This window comes from Podarcis melisellensis (assembly GCF_964234715.1).
Source record: "Podarcis melisellensis genome assembly, chromosome: 1".
NCBI lineage: Eukaryota > Metazoa > Chordata > Lepidosauria > Squamata > Lacertidae > Podarcis > Podarcis melisellensis.
In genome coordinates, this window is record NC_138528.1 from 3,711,049 (window position 1) to 3,727,141 (window position 16,093).

Here is a 16,093-nt window from a genome sequence, read left to right on the forward strand (position 1 = left end):
GGAAACCCAGCCAGATGGACGGGGTATGAATAATAAATTATTATTATTATTATTATTATTATTATTATTATTATTATTATTATATAACACATGCTTTAGGGACGCGGGTGGTGCTGTGGGTTAAACTACAGAGCCTAGGTCGGCAGTTCAAATCCCTGCGACGGGGTGTGCTCCCATTGCTCGGTCCCTGCTCCTGCCCACCTAGCAGTTCGAAAGAACATCAAAGTGCAAGTAGATAAATAGGTACCGCTCCAGCGGAAAGGTACACGGCATTTCCGTGCGTTGCTCTGGTTCGCCAGAAGCGGCTTAGTCATGCTGGCCACATGACCCGGAAGCTGTACGCCGCCTTCCTCGGCCAATAAAGCGAGATGAGCGCCGCAACCCCAGAGTCAGCCATGACTGGTCCTAACGGTCAGGGGTCCCTTTACCTTCACCTAATACATGCTTTGCAATCCTGGTTTGGTGGGATTGCACAAACCACAGTTTGATGCGGCAGCAACTTATGGTTTATGTGATATTTGCAGAAGTAACTGACTAAACTTGGATGGGCAAACATGAGATGAGCACCAGGCACATTTGTGTAAGGCTGCCTTCTCCAATCCTGTGCCCTCCAGATGTTGCAGATCACAATGCCCACCATTCCCAAAACATCTGGAGAGCACCAGGTTGGAGAAGACCAATTCAAGCCCAAAGCACAACCGGGAACAAGAGACAGATGATGCTTTATTGAAGACCTGTTCCTGTCTGCAGCTAAAGACACAGGGATTTAAATTGCAGCTTTTGTGGGAGAGGTGAGATTTGGAGGTCTGGCACTGAGAGCTGCTCTTGCAGAACACTCCAGATGAACATACTGTATTTTTCGCTCTATAGGACACACTTTTCCCCCTCCAAACATGAAGGGGAAATGTGTGTGCATCCTATGGAGTGAATGCAGGCTTTCGCTGAAGCCTGGAGAGCGAGAGGGGTTGGTGCGCAGGGGTTGGTGCAGCGCTGCGCTCGCCGGGCTTCAAGCAGCTATCCGCAAGCTCTGGGAGCAGCGGCAAGGTTGCGCGCAATCTTGCCGCCGTTTCTGGACCTGTTCTGGGGGCTGGGGTCGGGGAAAGCTCGGGCTTCCCCCGGCCCAGCCCCGCGGCTAAAAACGAAGCCAAGACAGTGAGCGGGATCCATCCTGCTCGGTGTCTTGGCTTCTGCCAAAGCCGCGCACAGCCTCTCCCGGCTGGAGAGGTTGCGTGCGGCTAAAGAGGAAGCCAAGAAAGCCAGCAGGATGGATCCCACTCGCTGTCTTGTCTTCTTTGCTCTTTGGGGCTGGGGGGGGGGATAATATTTTTTTCTTTATTTCCCCCCCTAAAAACTAGGTGAGCTCTATGGAGTGAAAAATACGGTATTTTGAAGCCTGCTTGAGGCAGACTCACAGCCAAGAACTCGGTGACAAAGCCCATTCCCAGATCTTTTATGAGGACGCTTCATGCATCCAGAGTTATGAGCCCGCAAAAAGGCTCAAATCGTTTCCTTGTTTGGTTCTGAAAGGCTGACACTCTCCCTCCCTCTCTCCCAAGCAACCCCTCTCACACATCTCCAAGAGGAAGGCTGCATTTCTGCACCCAAGGACTTACGTTATCATTTGGGTAAAGGACGCGGGAAATGTTCTCAGCCAAGTTTCTGTCCAGCACCGCCTGAATGTAATCGCCAACGTTGACTAGAAAAAAAGAGAAAAGGTTTGGGAAGGAAAAAAACAAGCTGTCAACTTCAGAGATACTTGGTGTGTGGCCGGGAGCATGCAGTCTTAGCTTCCTTCTTGTTCCCCTCCCATCCATCCATCTCAAGTTTCTAGTCCTGTGTAACGGTGACAATTTTCTTGGAAGCATTTGGTGACTAAAACTCCAGGCGGCTGAAAGGCGGCCAAAATGTTACAGAAATTCAACTGTAGCCCAACAGCTGACTTCTTTGAAAAGTGAATCCAGGAACCATTTGGTCATAGATGTGGCCGGCGGTGGGGTGGGGAGCAGGGAGCAAGGAGGAGGCTAATGAGAATTTTCCATGCAGCTATCTGACAAGAGCTAGGCAGAGCAAGACAGCAAAAAAGGAAAGGAAACCAAAAACCAAAATATATAATATTGATTATGATAACTGAGTAAAATTATGGAATGAACGTGTGAGGTTTACGGCGTGTTCTACTTTAAAAGAAAATTTAATGAAAATGATGTACCGGTGGTATATCACTCCAGTTAAACTAGCAAAAATGTACAGAGTGAGTAACAAAGCTTGTTGGAAGTGTAAATTAAAAGATGGTGAATGTGGTAGACATGTGCAAAAATGAAAAAATTCTGGGACATGATTTATAAAGAAATGAAAAAACTTTTAAAATACACCTTCCCAAAGAAACCAGAGGCTTTTTTTGCTAGGGATAATAGGGGATGAATTAAGAAAAGAGAACCACAAATTATTTATGTACGCCACAACCGCCGCTAGGATTCTCAAAAATGGAAAACCCAGGAAATCCCAACTTTAATGGAGCGGCAGACAAAAATGTTTGAATACATAGAATTGGCGAAAATGACCTATAACATTTGGAACCAAAAAGTAACAAAGTTCGAAAAGGAGTGGAGTGAATTTGTTGAGTACATACGGAATAACTGTAGAAGCTTAAAGACTGTAGCAGGGTTAATATAAATCTTGTGACGTGGACAGAGTGTAAATAAGAATCTGCAAGAGAGGATGTTAATTGTGAAAGCTGAAGTAGGGAAGGAAGGAAGTCCGGGTGCAATAATGCGCATGGAAAATAAGAAGATACAAAAATGTTGAATGTAAGAGCATATGTTTTATTTAATTTCGTTTTGGAAAACCAATAAAAAGCATTTTAAAAAAGGAAAGGAAACAAGGTGGCTATATCTTCTAGACACTCTGTGACTACAGCCAAAAAAGAGGCAATTTATCCCTATCTCAAACATCTGAGCTCGATTAGTGAGATCAGCAGCAGTGTGGCTGGTCATTCCCCAAGTTGCTGAGGCTCGTTTGACAACAACAGGAAACCGAGCCTTTAGCGCCAACAGCCCTGTGGAACTCTCTGCCACTAGAACTTCAGCAGGTGCCTTCTGGGCCACCTTTCAAACATCTGCTGAAAACCTTTCTGTGGGATGTAATCCACTGGGAGCAGTCAAGTACAACATTCCTTGTTTTGCTAGAGTGGACATGCAGGGGATGTTAGTCCAGTCAGTTGAACTTCCTGTTACACCTGGCTGGAACATCCTTCCTTGCATGTGACTAGTAGGTGGGCGTGACCTTTCTAGACCTGGTAAAAGGCCAAGTCATGCAGCTACCTCCCTTCTCTTTGATCTTCTTTTTCATCTTGCAAACTTCTTCATTCACCTGGACTGTACTGGTGGCCAGCAGTTGCCCAGGTTATCTCCCATATGGGGTAAACCTGTTTGTACATATTTGCAACTTTAAACCTAAAGCCTGCCTTCAGGGATCACACACTGCTCTGCCTGATCATGAGTAAAACTACTTTTTGTTACTTATGAATAAGACTGTTGTGTCTTTATTCTTTTGTTGTTGTTTAGTCATTTAGTCGTTTCTGACTCTTCGTGACCCCCTGGACCAGAGCATGCCAGGCACTTCTGTCTTCCACTGCCTCCCCCAGTTTGGTCAAACTCATGTTCGTAGCTTCGAAGACACTATCCAACCATCTCGTCCTCTGTCATCCCCTTCTCCTTGTGCCCTCCATCTTTCCCAACATCAGGGTCTTTTCCAGGGAGTCTTCTCTTCTCCTGAGGTGGCCAAAGTATTGGAGCCTCAGCTTCAGGATCTGTCCTTCCAGGGAGCACTCAGAGCTGATTTCCTTCAGAATGGATCGGTTTGTTCTTCTTGCAGTCCATGGGACTCACAAGAGTCTCCTCCAGCACCATAATTCAAAAGCATCTTTATTCTTTTAGGAGGGATCAAAGGTGTCTTACCAGGAATAATAGAACATATCTCAATTTGGGCAAGCCAGATTGAATTGCTTGTTGTCTTAATAGGCTCACACAAGTTTGCAACCAGCTTTCTGCTGCATAAGAAGGGGAATGTAACTCTGCTATATAAAGAAACTTGCTAGTGTGAGTTAGGAAGGATATTAGTAATCAATATATCCTCTCCTGCCACCTTCAACATTCCCACATTTTCCAGGCCTATGCAGGCAATTAAGAATAGCTCCTAGTTGATTTCTGATTTTAACTTCTTGTATATGCTTTGTGTATTGCCCAGTTTTGTGTATAATTGTTGTACAGTGGTATGTCAGGTTGCAAACGGGATCCGTTCCAGAGGCCCGTTCGCAACATGAAAAGCCCACAAGCTGAAGCACCGTATCTGCGCAGGTGCGCGGCGTGATTTGGCGCTTGTGCACATGCGCAAAGTGCGATTTAGCACTTCTGCGCATGCACAAGCAGCGAAACCTGGAAGTAACCCTTTCTGGTGCTTCCGAGTCACCGCGGGACGCAACCTGAAAAACGTATCATGAAGCAAATGTAACATGAGGTATGACTGTACAGTGGTACCTCGGCTTAAGTACTTAATTCATTCCGGAGGTCTGTTCTTAACTTGAAACTGTTCTTAACCTGAAGCACCATTTTAGCTAATGGGGGTCTCCTGCTGCCGCCGCGCTGCTGGAGCCCAATTTCTGTTCTCATCCTGAAGCAAAGTTCTTAACCTGAAGCACCATTTCTGGGTTAGCAGAGTCTGTAACCTGAAGCATACGTAACTCGAGGTACCACTGTATATGGTTTTAAGAAAAGCAGTATATAAATATTCTTGCAAACAGAACAAAAACACTTACAGTCGCGGAGGTTGAAATCATTGGGAGCCCGAGCTGACCACAATCTCATGGTGTTGACCGTGTTGTTCATGTAACCAGGAATTGGGGTGTCATAGGGCAAAGCCAGGACCACCTGGGGAGAGAAAAGGCCCAGGGGCATCAGCTGTGTTGCATGGTGCCCTCCCAGGGAGGGCCTGGCCAAGGGACCCCCCCACCAACACTGCCCCCATCCTTTCAGACACAGGTGCTCCTTCATAGGAGGGATCAACATCTTGAGGGACTTCTATCATAGGAAGCCAGATTCTGGAGGTGAGCCCAACAAAGGCCATCTCATTGATCAAATGTGCAATTTTCTCATTTCTCCAGTTTTAATTTTTTTTTTAAGTCCTCATGGAAACCCATCGGCAATTTTAGTACAAATTTCTCCCTACACACACACATTTGCAAAGTGGTACCTCAGGTTAAGAACTTAATTCATTCATGTGTTACTTTGACTGATCTATGAAAGCTTTTGCACACATTATTTGGTTAAACAGTGGCACTGCAAAATTTAGGGCAAATTTCAAATGAAAATCACATTACAGTGGTACGTTTGTTCTCAAACTTAATCCATTCCAGAAGTCCGTTCCAAAACCAAAGTGTTCCAAAACCAAGGTGTGCTTTTCCCATAGAAAGTAATTGATCCATAAAATGAAAGCAATAATCAATGTACTGTATTACAAAATAAATTAGATGGTATTGTAGATGATATTTTTTTTATCTGTACTGATGACAGTAATTGTTTGGATGAGGGGCTTTTATCCATTTCCGCAGTCACATAATCAATCAATCAATCAGTAGCTGAACTGGGTTCCACACAGTCACAAAAACAAATTAACCGAAAAAGCCTCAAAAACAAAAACACAACATAGCAAAAACAAAACCACCAAACTTAATATGTTTTGGAAGTCCGTTTGACTTCCAAAATGTTCCAAAACCAAGGCACAGCTTCTGATTGGTGCAGGCGTCCTGGAAACAATAACCGACAGCCGCATCGGACATTCGGCTTCTGAAAAACGTTCGAAAACCAGAACACTTACTTCCAGGTTTTCGGCGTTTGGGAACCAAGGCGTTTGGGAATCAAGGTACCACTGTATTGGTTCAAGAAGAGCAAATCAGGTTGTTTCCCATTAAAACGGAACCGGAACCCAATCTATCTCCCTACTGGGTGAGGCAAATAAGACCACCCAGTAACCTTCTTGGCTATGGGGAGTTGAACTTCCTCCCTCCCCCACAAGCAAGACCATGGAGGTGCCCCCTCTCCCAGTACCTGGGTGTCGATCCATCTCACGCCGGTTTGGGTGTGCTCCACCCTTCCATAAAAATGAATGGGAAGCATGTATTCTGGGCGGGCTTTCTCCCAGGGGTTCCCGTGTCTTAGCCAATCGTCAGCTTCCTCCACCTAGAGAGAGAAATGTATCAGGATGAGCACGAGAAGGAGGAACCAGACAGGACCATGTCATGATCAGTGTCATTCACGGAAATGACAATGCAGTACAGAGGAACAGTTATGCACAAAAACACATATGGAACGGACTTCTTTATATGGCCCCTAAATTCACGTCCAGTGTTTGGTTAAGCTTGGAGTTTAAAGAAATGTTCTCATAACATTTTATACAGCAAGAGGATTGATAACAACATGTGAATAATCAGGCATTTTTGAAATCATGACCGCCATTCTTATCCTCCCGAAATATATCCCACCTTCCCTTTAAAACTAGCAGGTTACAGTGGTGCCTCGCAAGACGAAATTAATCCGTTCCGCGAGTCTCTTCGTCTTGCGGTTTTTTCGTCTTGCGAAGCAAGCCCATTAGCGGCTTAGCGGATTAGTGCTATTAGCGGCTTAGCGGGCTTAGCGGATCAGCTGATAAGCGGCTTAGCAGATCAGCTGATAAGCGGATCAGCTGTTAAGCGGCTTAGCGGATCAGCTGATAAGCGGCTTAGCGGCTTGGGAAAAAGGGGGGGGAAAGGGGGAAAAAACCGCAGGAACTCGCAAGACATTTTCGTCTTGCGAAGCAAGCCCATAGGAAGTTTGTTTTGTAAAGCACCTCCAAAACGGAAAACCCTTTCGTATAGCGGGTTTTCCGTCTTGCGAGACATTCGTCTTGCGGGACACCACTGTAGTAGTAGGATCTCTGCTGATTTGGTTTTGCTTGGAGTTCTTTAAGGAAGGCAGACCAACCTATCCTTCGTTCATCTTCACCACCCCCTTAAAACTCTAGTTTTCTAGCAATTTGTACAAGTAGTATGTAAAAAAAAGTGGGGAGGGAATTGGCAAGGAACAGGGGACTACATGTTTGGCAATGCTGGTAAACAGTTCAGACCCGGTCTCATTCATACATGCAGCTTTTGCCCATAGGCAGAGGGTGACAAGGAGAACAGAAGACCCAAAGGGATGGGGTCATAGCTGTCAACTGTCCCTTATTTGGCGGGAAAGTCCCTTATCCCAGCGCCGTGTCCCGCTGCTGTCCCTTATTACCGTATTCTTCTCTGTATTACACGCAGATTTTTTCTCCTAAAAAGGAAGGGGAAATGTCTGTGTGTGTTATTGAGCGAATGTGGGGGTCCCTGGAGCCGATTAGGGGAGTGCAGGAACAAAAATCAGCAAAAATCAAACCGTGCGTTGCGTCGGAGAAGGGAAACCTTAAAAGAGGAAGTTGCTGCTTTCCTGCATTCTGCCTCAGGGTCTTACTGCCCACCCTCTTTTGTTTCATTGCTGTGTTTGCTCAAACGGAACAAAGAGCAGGCAAATCCCCTCCCCTCCAGGCAAGCAGAGGGGAAAGCAGAGTGCTCCTCGCAGGCAGCCAGAAAACATGCAGGAGAGCTGGCTTCGGTTTGGGGAAACTTTTGCCTTTCTTTCCTCCCTCCCGTTATACCCCTCTCCTGCATTCTTAGCCAGCTGCTTCTCTGCACACCGCTCTCGTGCTCCTTGTCCCTTCTGTGTTTTTCCTTCCCTCCCCACTTAAAATGTAGTTACAAAGCATGGATCCACATGGATCCTCGGGAACTTTGGATTGGGCCACCCCAAATTCACCATCAGATCACATAGCAGCCTGCCCCCCCAAAATCACACACCCACTGTTGCCTGGGGCTGCAATGGTGCAAAAACGTGGTTAAAAAGCATGGATCCTCAGGATCTTTGCATTGGGCTACCCCAAATTCACCATCAGATCACATGTCTGTGGCCACAGCATGAATCACAAAAATGATGCATCCACTGTTTCATTCAGAATTTTTCCCCTTGTTTTCCTCCTCTAAAAACGATGTGCGTGTTATGGTCAGGTGCGTGTTATAGAGCGAAAAATACGGTAATGATGTCCCTTAAATTTCCTGGGTTTCAAAGGAAGCAGCTCCGCTCCCTCCCTCCCTGCCGGCCAGGGAGGAGGGAAGCTCCAGCTGTGTTGCTTGGCTGCGTTGCTCACCCAATAAGGAGTCTAAGAACGACTGGGGGGTGGAGCTTGCATGCCTTGTGCCGATCAAATTGACCGCGTTGCCTGGGGACTCGCCTTTGCTCAGCGCTTCCCAGCGGAGAGGTGACGGTGGTTTCCCTTGCTGCATCCCCTTTGCCGGGTTGCTGCGCTGTGGGAAGCACCACTTGAGGCTTCGTTTGGCTGCTGGCTGGGCTTTCTGCCTTTGGCTGGGAGGGGCTCAGAAGTCGAACATACCAGCGCCTGGAAAATCCCTTATTTTGGCTGCTGATCCCTTATTTTCGAGGCTGCTGGCCCTTTATTTTCAAATCTGTAAGTGGACAGCTATGGATGGGGTGCTGTGCGAAGGGTAAAAGGGGGTGGGTGGGAAGCGAAAGTGAAGCACGCAAAAGGTTGCAGGTGCTCCCCCAGGTTTTGTTTCCTGGGAATGAGGGTTAGCGGAAACTGTGGCATCTTTAGGATAGTGGGTTTTATTCTACGCGCATATGCAACTTGAGTGCAAGTTAAGAGTAGCTCACAGCACTAAAACCTCAACAAACCTTGCTTAGGGCCCTCGTATCTACGGGACCGCCTCTCCTGGTCTGCCCCGCTGAGGACCTTAAGGTCCATGAATAACCATAGTTTAGAGGTCCCGGGCCTTAAGGAAGTCCGACTATTCTCCACCAGGGCCTTCTCAGTGATGGCTCCGAGCTGGTGGAATGCTCTGTCCCATGAGACCAGGGCACTGCAGGATTTAACCTCCTTCCGTCAGGCCTGTAAGACAGAGCTATTCCGCCTGGCCTTTAATTTGAATTCAGCCTGATCTTTTATCTCCCTTCCCTTCCCTCCCCCTCCCCTTTTATGAAGATCACCTGCTCTAAGACCCCACAGCTAATTCTCCCCTGACCCCCTCGCTGGCCCAGGTAGGACCAATTCAGCCAGCTAGCCCTGGGGATTATCTTATTGATTTTTGATTTTTATTGTTATTCATGTTTTTATACTGCTTTTATAATTAAGTGTTTTAAAGTGTTTAAATTTGTTGTTAGCCGCCCTGAGCCTGGTTTTTGAACCGGGAAGGGCGGGGTATAAATAAAATTATTAATTATTATTATTATTATTATTATTATTATTATTATTATTATTATTATTACAGAAGAACCCGAAGCTCTCTCCTTTTGCTGGCCAGAGCTGAAGTCATCTAAGGCTTTTCCTGAACCCTGTTATACACATTGCTCAGGGCGTCACAGAGCCTCCTGGAAGGGCGTAACCGTGCACCAAAATCCTGCCAGAAAAACGTTGGCTCAGATCCCTGAACTTGCTGGGACTTCCCAGCACATGAAAAGGCAGAAATTTATACCTAAAGGAAGAATCCCCGAGCTCTTTCCTCTGTCCTAGCCCAATGAGAGCTAATTGCCCTTTGCACTGAAGATTCCCTTGAGCGTGTTTGGAGGTGATGCAAAGGGCCCCTCTCTCCTCTCCGCCCCCACTTTGAGACCTAGAGCAGGGAAGTCACTCTTATCAACCCAAGGTAAATGAGCCTATGCACATCTAGTCTGTGATCTCCTCCCTGAACTCCAGTTATCAGTTTGCCAGATTATTTTCTGTTAATCATTGTCCCAGCCTACTCCCTGGAAGCCTTTGAAAGAAACAGGAGAGGGCCCTAAAACTATTTACCAAACACACACACACACACACACACACACACAGAGAGAGAGAGAGAGAGAGAGTTCACAGGCGAAAAAGGATGATATAGAGTTGGGAAGGTTTTTCAGGAAAGGGAAACCAAAATTATCAAGGGAAGAGAGAGGAAAGGTTTCAGCATTTGGGACTTTTGATCTTAGAAAATAGCCGATTAAACGGCGACACGGTAGAAGCTGATGAAACTATGCAGGTGAAGATTCAGGGCAGATAAAAGTCCTTCATGCAGCACATCGTTGAACTATGGAACTCATTGCCACAGGAGAAAGTGGTGGCCACCAACTTGAATGGCTTTAAGAGAGGATTAGACGAATTCAGGGAGGAGGAGAGGGCAGTTGGTGGCTACTAGCCGCAATGGCTAGGCTCTGCGCCCACGGTCAGAGGCAGTATATGTCTCTGAACAGCAGCTGCTGGAAACCGCAGGAGGGGAGAGGGCTCTTGTGTTTGAATCCTGCTTGAAGGTTTCCCACAGGCATCTGGTTGGCCACTGTGAGAACAGGAGGCTGGACTAGTATATCCGAAGGAGCGTCTCCTCCCCCATCGTTCTGCCTGGACACTGAGGTCTAGCACTGAGGGCCTTCTGGCGGCTCCCTCACTGCGAGAGGCCAAGTTACAGGGAACCAGGCAGAGGGCCTTCTCGGTAGTGGCGCCTGCCCTGTGGAAAGCGATAAGCATCTACCTGACATTCAGAAGACATCTGAAGGCAGCCCTGTTCAGGGAAGTTTTTAATATGTGACATTTTAGTGTATCTTTCATCTTTGTTGGAAGCCGCCCAGAGTGGCTGGGGACACCCAGCCAGATGGGCGGGGTACAAATAATAATAATAATAATAATAATAATAATAATAATTATTATTATTATTATTATTACTACTACTACTAGATGGGCCGCAGGTCTGATCCAGCAGTCTCTTCTTCCGCTCTTAAAATATCAAAAGGCTTTGTAATCCTTCAAAATAAATAAACCTGGTGGCCTCCACTTGTATTGGACTACAGCCTGGATAGCTCAGCTGGTTAGAGACCGATAACGCCAAGGTTGCAGGTTTGATGCCCGGAAGGTACAGCTGCATATTCCTGCGTTGCAGCGGGTTGGACTGGATGACCCTAGGGGTCTCTTCCAACTCTTATGATTAATTCTACAACTCAGCCATGTTGGCTAAGACTGACAGGAGCCACAATACGATTTACTGCCTCGTATAGAATTAAAAGAAAATTTTGTAAAGATGTTCTATAGGTGGTACTTAACGCCAGTTAAGTTGGCAAAGGTATATAAATTGAAATCCAACCTCTGTTGGAGATGTGGTGGAGAATAGGAACAACAATACATATGTGGTGGAGGTGTGAGGAAATTAAGAAATTTTCGATAGTAGTACATGAAGAACTAAAGAAGATGTTGAAAATATCAATAACAAAGAAACCAGAGGCATATCTCCTTGGATTGATAGATGAAGAGATACCACAGGGGGGTGGGAGAGAGAATTTTTCTATATGCAGGTACAGCTGCTAGAATAGAGCTTGCTGCTAGGTGGAAGTCACAAACTACACCCACAAAGGAGGAATGGATTTGTAAACTAAATGAATATTTAATTTTGGCAAAATTAAGTGGTATAATAAGAAATCAGTCAAATCAAAAATTAAAAATGGAGTGGAAATGTTTTGATGAATATATGGCAAAATATTGCTCAGAAAAAGATATGCTAATATGCCTAGATTAGTTACAGATAGGTAGCCGTGTTGGTCTGCCATAGTCAAAACAAAAAAAATTCCTTCCAGTAGCACCTTAAAGACCAACTAAGTTAGTTCTTGGTATGAGCTTTCGTGTATCTGAAGAAGTGTGCATGCACACGAAAGCTCATACCAAGAACTAACTTAGTTGGTCTTTAAGGTGCTACTGGAAGGAATTTTTTTTGTTTTGACTATGCCTAGATTAAAATGTGAAGTACTGGATGGAAGAAAAATGAGTAAGGAATGATTTGACAAGACTGATTTGAGAAGACTGTAGAATGCAAAGATTATTGTAAATTGTAGAATGTGGAGGAAATCGAGAGGGGGCGGAGGGAAGTGGGAGGAAGGAGAGAAGAATAATATTGAGGAAATATAAATGCAAATGCATGGGGGGATGGTGAGGAAATGGTGTTGGCTTTTGTAATGTAATATGTGAAAACCAATCAATCAATCAATCTATCAGTTGACTGACAGGAGCCATAATCCAAAACTTCTGGAATGCGCCAGGCTGGGAAAGGCTCATGCGCACCCATGCCCACTTATGCGCAAAGCTCATGAAAGCATTTCGCCACAATGCAAGCTAGGAAGCTTGTGAGTAAACTCCGAGATACGTGCACACAATAAAATATATTGCGCACTTCCTTCACCAATAGCAATGTAGGCTGCCTTCTCTTGCACAACACAGTGGCAGAAACTGTGCCGTGCTTCAAATCATACACATTTAGGTTTCGAGGTTACCTGCCATCCATCTCTGATCTTCTGGTTGAATATGCCGTACTCATAGCGTATCCCATAACCGTAGGCTGCGAGCCCAAGGGTGGCCATCGAATCGAGGAAGCAGGCTGTGGAAGGAGAGGCAGGGCTGGGCTCAGTTCCAACCACAAAAAGGTAAAGGTAAAGGACCCCTGGACGGTTAAGTCCAATCAAAGGAGACTATGGGGTTGTGGCACTCATCTCGCTTTCAGGCTGAGGGAGCCGGCGTTTGTCCGCAGACAGCTTTCCGGGTTATGTGGCCAGGAGGACTAAACCGTTTCTGGCATAACAGAACACCGTGTCGGAAACCAGAGTGCACGAAAACGCCATTTACCTTCCCGCTGGAGTGGTACCTATTTATCTACTTGCACTGGTGTGCTTTTGAACTGCTAGGTTGGCAGGAGCAGGGACAAGTGCAAAGTAGATAAATAGGTACCGGTCCGGCGAGAAGGTAAAAGGCGTTTCTGTGCGCTGCTCTGGTTCACCAGAAGCGGCTTAATAATGACCCGGAAGCTGTATGCCGGTTCCCTCGGCCAATAAAGCGAGATGAGCGCCACAACCCGAGTCGGTCACAACTGGACCTAATGGTCAGGGGTCCCTTTACCTTACCTTACTCAAATGTTCAGAAAACTTGTAGGAATTTTAATTTCTTTTAGTCTATTGTGGCTTGAACTTTTTGCATGGTTTAAATTATGGTTTTGATTTTTCAAAAAGTCATAATCTTATTGTTTTATATTTTTTGGAAACCGCTTTGAGGCCCCCCCTACAATCAAGAGGTGTGTAAATTTTACAAAACATATAAAATAAATAAATATTGTTTCATAAATTAACGGAGTCCTTGTGAACTGGCGCCAAGAAAATCTGGTATTTCTGAACCAAGAAAGACGGTTCATTTTTGCTCAGATTAGTTTCCTATGCACGATTGGAAATGGCCTCGTGATTCACACCCGTGTTTTCTCATTTGAACCCGGGCTTCAAGGTGCTCACTAGCTGAAGCAGAGATGAGTTTTGAGAAGTTATGGGCTGTCCACCTTCACAACACACATTGAAAGCACCACAATACAACTTCAAGCAATCACGGCTCCCCTCAAATAATTCTGGAAACTGTAGTTTGTGGAGGCTGCCGAGAGAAATCTTGTACGCCCCTCCCAGAACTATAATTCCCGGAGTGGTTTAGCAATCGATCCCTCCGAAGAGGGAACCCTGGGAATTGCGGCTCTCCCAGGGGAATATGAATCTCTTAACACCTCTCAGCGCCCTTAATGAACTACAGTTCCCAGAATTCCTTGTGGGGAGGGGTCCTGACTGCTTAAAGTGGTAGCATAATGCTTTCAATGGAGCTTGGATGTCAAAGTCTCAGGGATTCTTCCAGCTAACATTCCTGCATAGCGGGGGGTTGGACTAGATGACCGCTGGGGGTCCCTTCCAACTCTACAACTTCTATGGTTCCTCACTTACCTGCAAGTCTGCCAAGGCCTCCATTGCCCAGGCCGGCATCTTCTTCAATCTCCTCCAGTTCTTCAATGTCCAGCCCCAGCTAAAAAGCCACATATAGAGATTTGTTTATTTCAGTTATAGCCCACATTTTACTCCAACGTGCTCAAGGCAGCGTACATGGTTTTCCACACCCCCCATCTCATTTAATCCCCACAACAACCTTGCAAGGTAGCTCAGGCTGAGAGGTAGTGATGATTGCCCCCCAAGGTCACAACAATGAGCTTCATCCCCAAGTGGGAAATTTGAACCCGGGTCTCCCAGGTCCCGGCCCCAAACTCTAACCACTAAACCACGCTGCCTCTGTGCAAAATGCTCCCAAGAGTTGTGTTTCAAGCATAAGTGAAGCCCCACAATACACACACCCCTACAAAAATGGGAACGGAAGGCGGCCCAACTGTCAAAATCTGCCGGTTTTTGCAGCAGGCAGGCTGAGGCCTGTTACACAACACAACTGCACAATTTGTTCTGGGAGGGGTCAAGTGATTTAGGCACCGTTTAGATCAGCCGTGGGCCATTAACGGAAATAAATCTAACGGCAAATGGGAGGCCTCTGGGAAATTCAGCCAAGTTCCCCCGCCTGACGCTTGCAAGTTTTCAGAATCTTGTACTACCGGCTGTCGCTTCCAGAATTAGTTTTATTTTTAAAAGGTGCGGACACAAGGGGGGAAACTGTTCAGAGGCAGATCCGACTTGCCAACGGATTTGCAAAACCAGGAGCTTCTAGGAAGAGGTTCAGACTTCCTCGACTCCATCCCATGACCAGATCCATAAGGCGATAAATTTATTTCACTTCTCAATGGTTTCAAAATACTGGTTCTCCTCTCAATTCTGACCCGGGTCACCTTCAAAGGTAGCCCCACGTAGAGCGCATTGCAGTAGTCCCCCCTCCCCCCCTTACCTGATAAATTGCCTCATCGCAGGCGTTCTGCAATCCCAGGTTTATCATGGTGTTCTGCAGAGTCCGGCCCATGTAAAACTCCAGGGAAAGGTAGTAAACTCTCTGGAAAGGAAGAAGAAATGGTCGTTTCTATTGCAACTTGCCAGGATTGGAGATGCTGGAGTTTGAACCCCGGGTCCTCTGCATAAAAGGCGGGAGAGGAGTCCTTCCCTTAGGAAGTGGTCCTGAACATGCACTCTTGATATATCGAGTTTTCAACTGTAGGGGTGCAGATATCCAGAGTGTGGGGCTCAGGTGGAATTGCTATAAGGAATTGTGAAATATGGAACAGGCCTATGAAAGAATTGCGGTGACTGGGTTTGATTCATTGACAATAGTTTCTGATCGAATCCCACAAGCCTCTCCCCCTCTGCCATTTGCTTTCTCTACACCTGACAGGCACGTATAAGCATTCTGAAACACAGGCCAGTTGCTTCATCAGGCATCCTCAGTACAAAGTAGGTTACTTTGATGTACCGTATTTTTCCCTCTATAACACACAGATTTTTTCTCCTAAAAAGGAAGGGGAAATGTCTGTGCGTGTTATTGAGCGAATGTGTGGTCCCTGGAGACAAATGGCGCGACTGGAGGCAAAAAAAGCAGGCAAAAATCAAATCGCGCGTCTCGGAGAAGGGAAACCTGAAAAGAGGAAGCGGCTGCTTTCCTGCATTCTGCCTCAGGGTCTTACTGCCCACCCACCTCTGTTTCCTTGCTGTGTTTGCTCAAACGGAACAAAGAGCAGGGAAAGCCCCTCCCCTCCAGGCAAGCAGAGGGGAAAGCAGAGTGTCGTCTCTGTGCTCCGGTGCTGCTGAAAACATGCAGGAGAGAGAGAGAGAGAGAGAGAGAGAGAGAGAGAGAGAGAGAGAGAGAACGCGCGAGCTGGCTGGCTTGGGTGGGTAGGTGAGGGAAAACTTTTGCCTTCCTTTCCTCCCTCCCGTTATACCCCTCTCCTGCATTCTTAGCCAGCTGCTTCTCTGCACACCCCTTTCGTGCTCCTTGTCCATTCTGTGTTTTTCCTTCCCTCCCCACTTAAAATGTGGTTAAAAAGCATGGATCCACATGGATCCTCAGGATCTTTGCATTGGGTCACCCCAAATTCACCATCAGATCACACAGCATGTCCATGGCTACAGCCTGCCCCCCCAAAATCACCCACCTACTGTTGCCTGGGGCTGCAATGGTGCAAAAACGTGGTTACAAAGCATGGATCCACAGGGATTCTCAGGATTTCTGCATTGGGTCACCCCAA

At 46.4% G+C, this 16,093-nt stretch overlaps 1 protein-coding gene across 1 annotated transcript in view; it reads right to left on the minus strand.

Moving 5' to 3' along the window:
- Positions 1 to 16,093, minus strand: part of PYGL (glycogen phosphorylase L) — a 58,903-nt gene that overhangs the window by 29,759 nt on the left and 13,051 nt on the right. The window contains exons 3-8 of the mRNA XM_081910303.1: positions 14,806 to 14,907; positions 13,869 to 13,947; positions 12,396 to 12,499; positions 6,099 to 6,230; positions 4,811 to 4,922; positions 1,614 to 1,696 (exon numbers count right to left, since the gene is read on the minus strand). Of these exons, the coding sequence (XP_081766429.1) occupies positions 1,614 to 1,696; positions 4,811 to 4,922; positions 6,099 to 6,230; positions 12,396 to 12,499; positions 13,869 to 13,947; positions 14,806 to 14,907 (612 nt within the window). The remainder of the gene's footprint in view (positions 1 to 1,613; positions 1,697 to 4,810; positions 4,923 to 6,098; positions 6,231 to 12,395; positions 12,500 to 13,868; positions 13,948 to 14,805; positions 14,908 to 16,093) is intronic.